Consider the following 6,052-nt stretch of genomic DNA (forward strand, 5'->3'; position numbering starts at 1 on the left):
GGCCTATAGGCAGGCTGGGAGGATGGGCATTCCTTGCATTCCATGGGACACCGGGCCCCCGGACTTAAGCACTCCCCCACGGACTAAACCCAGATGATCACACCCTACATAACCTCATGCCCCTGGTAACCCTAAAAGGGGGGTGGATTTTGCGGTGCTTTACCGTCCGCCCATCAGTATCCATATTTGGCCTTCTTCACGGCACCCCCCCCTGCGCTGGAGGTTCACACTTTACATTTTTGGTTATATTCGTATTTCCACGGGTGGGTGCGCCTGGCGAAGCTGTTTACCCAAACTTAAGCACTCTCACTCTGACTAAATACATAAGGACATCCGGGTAAGACGTTAAATGAGCTCCATAATGCCCTGCAATATCACATTTGGTTTATTTCCAAAAAGCCTGGAAAATACACCTATCTCCGTCATGTCCTGTAAAATATCATTCTTTGTTTATTTTCATCACTCAGGCAAATACACATATCTTTGTCTGCTCCAGGAGCAGAGTCGAACCCTCAGTTTGAAGGAACCGACCGCCAAGCACCGGCACGTGGACCCGGGGAGAAGGCCCTCCGATGGCGGGTCAAATTTGCTGATACCGCAGCTGACGGCTGGACACTAGCCGTAGAGGAGCACCCGAGCGAGACCAGATAGTTCCCTCTTTGCAGACAAGCATATGTGGTTGTTACGCAGGATCAAACAGGTAGCCTGTGATGAAGTAGGGTCGACCGTATATCATGTGAAGCCACCGAGCCGTGGTCCCCGAGGGAACCGGTGCCCAGAGCAAGGCCAATTGCTGAATGCCGCAGCCGACTAAGGCCGCTATGCAACACTGGAGGATTAGAGAAACAGATGTTTGCCTGGCACTCCTTGGCGAAGTGGGGAGGTGGAACTTCCACCCCGCTGCGGAACCCGTGGTGGGACCCCTGAGTCAGACGGTTCGTCTTGGAAAGACTTCATATCGGTCGGCCTGGGAGGTAAGAGACACGCAGGGTTTCCCCCACACAGCACACCCTCCCGGCCATCAGAGTTGAACCCACAGGAGTTCAGAGGAACCAAGTACCAGAGCACCGGCACGAGGCCGGGCTGGCGGAGGCCCTCCGATGGCGGGTCGCGTTTGCCATTCGATCAGTGAGAAATCAGAAAAAAGTTTGAGTTAACTTTTTGGAGATCCATAGGAAAGGGGTGAAAAGGAAAAAAAGTATCCGAAAAAAGGTCCTCACAATGTGGGTAGAGTCCCCTGCCAACTCTCCTCACTTTCCTCCAGACTCAGAAAAACGTCTGATTTAACTTTTTTGGAGTATCCGAAAATAGGTCCTCACCATGTGGGTAGAGTCCCCTGCCAACTCTCCTCACTTTCCTCCAGACTCAGAAAAACATCTGAGTTATCTTTTTTGGAGTATCCGAAAATAGGTCCTCACAATGTTGGTAGAGTCCCCTGCCAACTCCCCTCGCATTACTCCAGACTCAGAAAACGTATAAGTTAACTTTTTGGAGATCCATAGAAAAGGGGTGAAAATGAAAAAAAGTATCCGAAAATAGTGCCTCATAATGCGGGTAGAGTCCCCTGCCAACTCCCCTTGCATTCCTCCAGACTCAGAAAAAGTCTGAGTTAACTTTTTGGAGAACCATAAAAAAGGGCTAAAAGTGTTAAAATGTATCCGAAAATAGTGCCTCATAAGGCGGGTAGAGTCCCCTGACAACTCCCCTTACATTCCTCCAGAGACCAGTTCAAAAACGTAAAGTTTGGTAAGAACCATGCTGGGGGGTCTCCGGGCAACAAATGTATCCGAGCCAGAGTGCACATGGAGCGGATGAATTCCTCCATGAAGTTACACAGCCGTTTTTTTTCTGAGTCCTCTCAAAAACCGGGTTTCCGATTTCGTGCAGACAGTAGTCTGAAAATGATGAATGAATTGTTTTGACGGGCTAGGGGAGGCTTGGATTCCCCTCTCCGTTGTAAGTTGCAACGGGGGAGTGGAAAAGTGTCCGGGGCTTCCCGAAGTGCCGAAGGGTTGAGCTTTTCGGAGCCCCCTCTCCATTGGCACTCTTTTTTTTTAAACTTCATTTTTGATTATTTTAAGATATAATTGACCATGTTCTTTTATTTTTTCTTCTTTCCACGGGTGGGGGCGCATGGAAGGCCGCCTATGAGCTCCCAAATTCGGCCTGGAACCTCCAGGATTTGTGGCATAAGCTCCATAAACTGACAAAGAAACCCAGAAATGTCACTTTTATAGCCCAAACATATATAATACAAATACATTTATATAGTCAAAGGTACAATTGTGCTCCGAATTACCCGGAATTTGATTTATATAGCCCCATGATACTGAATAAAAATAATTTTCATAGAAAAAAGTGTTAAGACGCCTGATTATGACTCTCCAGCACCCCGGAGAAGCAGGCTGCGAGACCCACAGAGCGCACCCAGAGGACAGGCTGCTTCATCTCACTTTATTACCCTGGAAAGTAGCTCAAATCCTGGGTACATGAGTGTTAAAAGTGCATTAAACTGTTTTAATTCAACAGCCACTGATATGGAAAGAAATCTGTCAATTTTGTCCACATTTGGCTCACGAAATGTACAATAATAATAATAATAATAATAATAATAATAAATTACATTTATAAAGCACTTTTCCTGGTGCTCAAAGCGCAAGAAGGTACAAACAGCAGAGTCACTACTGTTAGGGTCTCAGACTCACAGGCACACATGCAGAGATCCAGGGTGATGCACATGGCTTTTCTACCCAGCAACAAGTCTCTGAAACCTGGGGGAAAGTGGCGTGAATAGAGGCAGAGCACAGCCAGAGAGCAGGCTGCTTCACAGCACTTTACAAGCCAGGAAAAGTGATTGAATCCTGGGTATACATGTTTTAAATAGTCTGATACCTCCAGGGCGCATCACCACATTTTACAAGCCAGGGAAGGTGCCTGAATCCTGGGTAAACATTGTTGAATTTTTTAAGTGTTTTTAAATGTGTGGAACAGTGTTTTGTCACTTTCAAAACTCTCCCGTCATTGACCGGAGAAATTGGGTCGATGTTGTATTCAATCTGACCGTTAATATTCCAGTGAGATGAAGTACGTACAATGACCGGAGTGATCCCATGTTCATTTGGTCCCAAAACCGGAGCATTCCCTCACCCTAAGCCCCTGACGTTGACTCTAATCCGTAATGATTTAAAATTAAACTATAATTCTTCTGTAATTATTTCCTATACATTTCTGGCTGCGGAAAGGGCCGCCTATGTAGATATATATATATATATATATATATATATATATATATATATATATATATATACATATATATGTAGAGCTTATGTAGATATTTATATGGCAGATAGGGAGGCTATAGCTTTATTAAAAAGCAGGACATTATCCTGTCTTTAATAAGGATATCTAGATTAGTGGTTCTCAACCGTTCAGGCCTCTATTCAACAAAAAATCGTGCTGTAATATATACGCTTTTCAGCATGCATTATTAATTAAAGTGAAGTACAGTGCATATATCCCTTATATCCCTTCACAGAACTAAAGAATGCTTTTAAAAAGGTTTACTGAGATGATGGTATCAAAGCTGAACTATATAACATAGAAAGGCACACATGCTGAAAACCCAACCCCAGAAGTGGGGTCAAGGGGAATTCTCCCCCCGGAGATTTTTAGACATTCTAACCTATAAACTACGCATTCTGGTACACTCTGAGAAGAAAATAAATAAATCTATTACTACCCGACATATTAATAATATTTGATGCCATTGTTTGTTTGTCATTTTGTTCTGACAGCTTGCTGCGAGAAGAGTAAAGAGGAGATAGTCTGTGTGAAATACTTTAAATTGTGGGTAAGGGTAGATAGCCCCCATTGTTCTGTGACCTGTCAATCATCAAACCCGGGGTCATATTTCATTATGTGCTCATTTTTATCTGAAGTTGTACCCATAGATGTATAAAGAATAGTTCCACCGTGAAGTTATTCTCCGTGGGGACTTCCGGCAACAATCTTGATTCTGATTGGCCAGAAGACTCGAAAAAACCTCAGCAAAGATGTTTTATTGAGAAGATGATCACTACGTGACAGAAGTTTTCAAAACCGTGTATGGTCTCCGGTACTTCCAGTGCAACGCCTGCTGCACAGCGTTGGAAAATCAGGCCTTCAAAATAAAAGTTTGACTTTTTTCCCACACATCTGCGACCCACTCGAAACGGGACTGCGAACCACTTATGGGTCGCAACCCACCAGTTGAGAACCACTGATCTAGATTATATGTTCGCCCAAAACCAATCTACTGAAGTATATTTCATATGGACTCATCCTAACATAGAGGTCAGCTTGAAGAACAACTACAATATCTTTAGATCTGTGAAAAAGGAACTTTGATTCCTTTTAATGCTTTTGTATAATACTGATATTTTTACAATATGTATTTTCTTCACGCCTGCCTGATGTAAAGACAGTTGTTTGCTAAATACCTCAGGACTGCAGATGGAAATTAGATATTTGCTCAAATCAGGCATAAATCATCTCTTCTCTTTTTCTGAGATTAATGTATTTGTATGCATGGTCCTTGATCAAATAAATACATAAATTAGGTCATACAAACAACTCCAACTAATTACGACGATGTTAGCATGTTCTTTTTCTAAACTATGGTTACAGGTCGGTCAGTGGGTCCTTTGACAATAGGGATGGAGTGCTGTGATTGGCTCCCCTCACTGAAGAAGGTCAAAGCAGCAGGGGGTCTGAGCTCAGTGAATCTGCAGCTTCACACAATGTCTTCCACTAACTGTGCTCCGTTATTCTGATCTGAACATCATACAGACTTTAAGGAGAGATGAGTATATCATCTGTTTCATTGCATGTTTAAATGAGGAGGACCATGGTGAACTCTACTCATGTTTCATATTTTATACTGAGTGCCTTCTTCGACACGGGGGTTTTTAAGTACTTGTTCTTCACGATTGTCATGTGTTTATATGTGTGTATCATAGGTGCCAACGTGTTGCTGATTGTGGTTATCTGTGTGAACAGGAGCTTACATGAACCTATGTACCTTTTTCTGTGCAGCCTGTTTGTAAATGAACTGTGTGGTAGTGCAGGGTTGTTTCCATTCCTTCTGGTTCAGGTCCTCTCTGACATTCACACGGTCTCTGCTCCCCTCTGCTTCCTGCAGGTTTTCTCTCTGTATACATATGCAAATGTACAGTTTTATAATTTAGCCATTATGTCTTATGACAGATATCTTGCTATCTGTCATCCTCTGCATTATAACACACGTATGACTTCTAACAAAGCTGCTATGTTTATCGCTCTAACCTGGTTTTTCCCCTTTCTTAATGTAGTTATCATGATATCACTGAGTGCCTCTTTACAGCTGTGTGGGAACCTCATTAACAAAGTGTACTGTGATAACTTCTCGGTTGTTAAACTGGCCTGCTCTGACACTACAGTCAATAATACTTATGGACTTGTTTACATGTTTACTGTTATAGTTGCTCTCATAATTTTAATGTTTTACTCTTACATGAGGATCCTCAGAGTGTGTTTCTCTGGCTCCAAACAGACCAGACAGAAAGCTCTCAGCACCTGCACACCTCACCTTGTTTCCCTGTTCAACTTCTCCTTCGGGGCTTTTTTTGAAGTTTCACAGAGCAGGTTTGATATGAGCAGTGTTCCCAGCATGTTGCGTATTTTTTTATCTCTGTACTTTATCACCTTCCCACCGCTCTTCAACCCTTTAATATATGGACAAAATTTAACGAAAATCCGCATCATATGTAAGAGTCTTCTCTTTGGTAAAGTGTAAGGGGCTAATGTTAAAGTCATGTATTTTATTTCCTCAGCATCAATAACACCTGGAGGAAAGGTGACAATGATTACTTTTCTGAGTGACAAGTTGTTAAGTTTGTGATATGTTAGGTTTGTATAAAAATAACATATTTGGCTTTTTTTCACACTCAAGGCCGCGAATATAAATCTGGAAAGCATTTATATGTATATATATTTTTACAATGACCGTAAGGGAGGATGTGCTGCCTCATACAGC

General features: G+C 42.7%; 1 protein-coding gene across 1 annotated transcript; it reads left to right on the forward strand.

Annotated features, from left to right (window-relative positions):
* Window positions 1-4,885: 4,885 nt before the first annotated feature.
* LOC307035005 (olfactory receptor 4B13-like) lies at window positions 4,886-5,812 on the forward strand (the record flags this gene model as incomplete). The annotated part of the gene is made up of 1 exon (XM_079673931.1): window positions 4,886-5,812. The coding sequence occupies one exon, from the start codon at window positions 4,886-4,888 to the stop codon at window positions 5,810-5,812; it is 927 nt and encodes a 308-aa protein (XP_079530057.1).
* Window positions 5,813-6,052: the final 240 nt, after the last annotated feature.

Source organism: Notothenia rossii, assembly GCF_949606895.1.
Source record: "Notothenia rossii genome assembly, chromosome: 4".
In the NCBI taxonomy this organism is placed as follows: domain Eukaryota; kingdom Metazoa; phylum Chordata; class Actinopteri; order Perciformes; family Nototheniidae; genus Notothenia; species Notothenia rossii.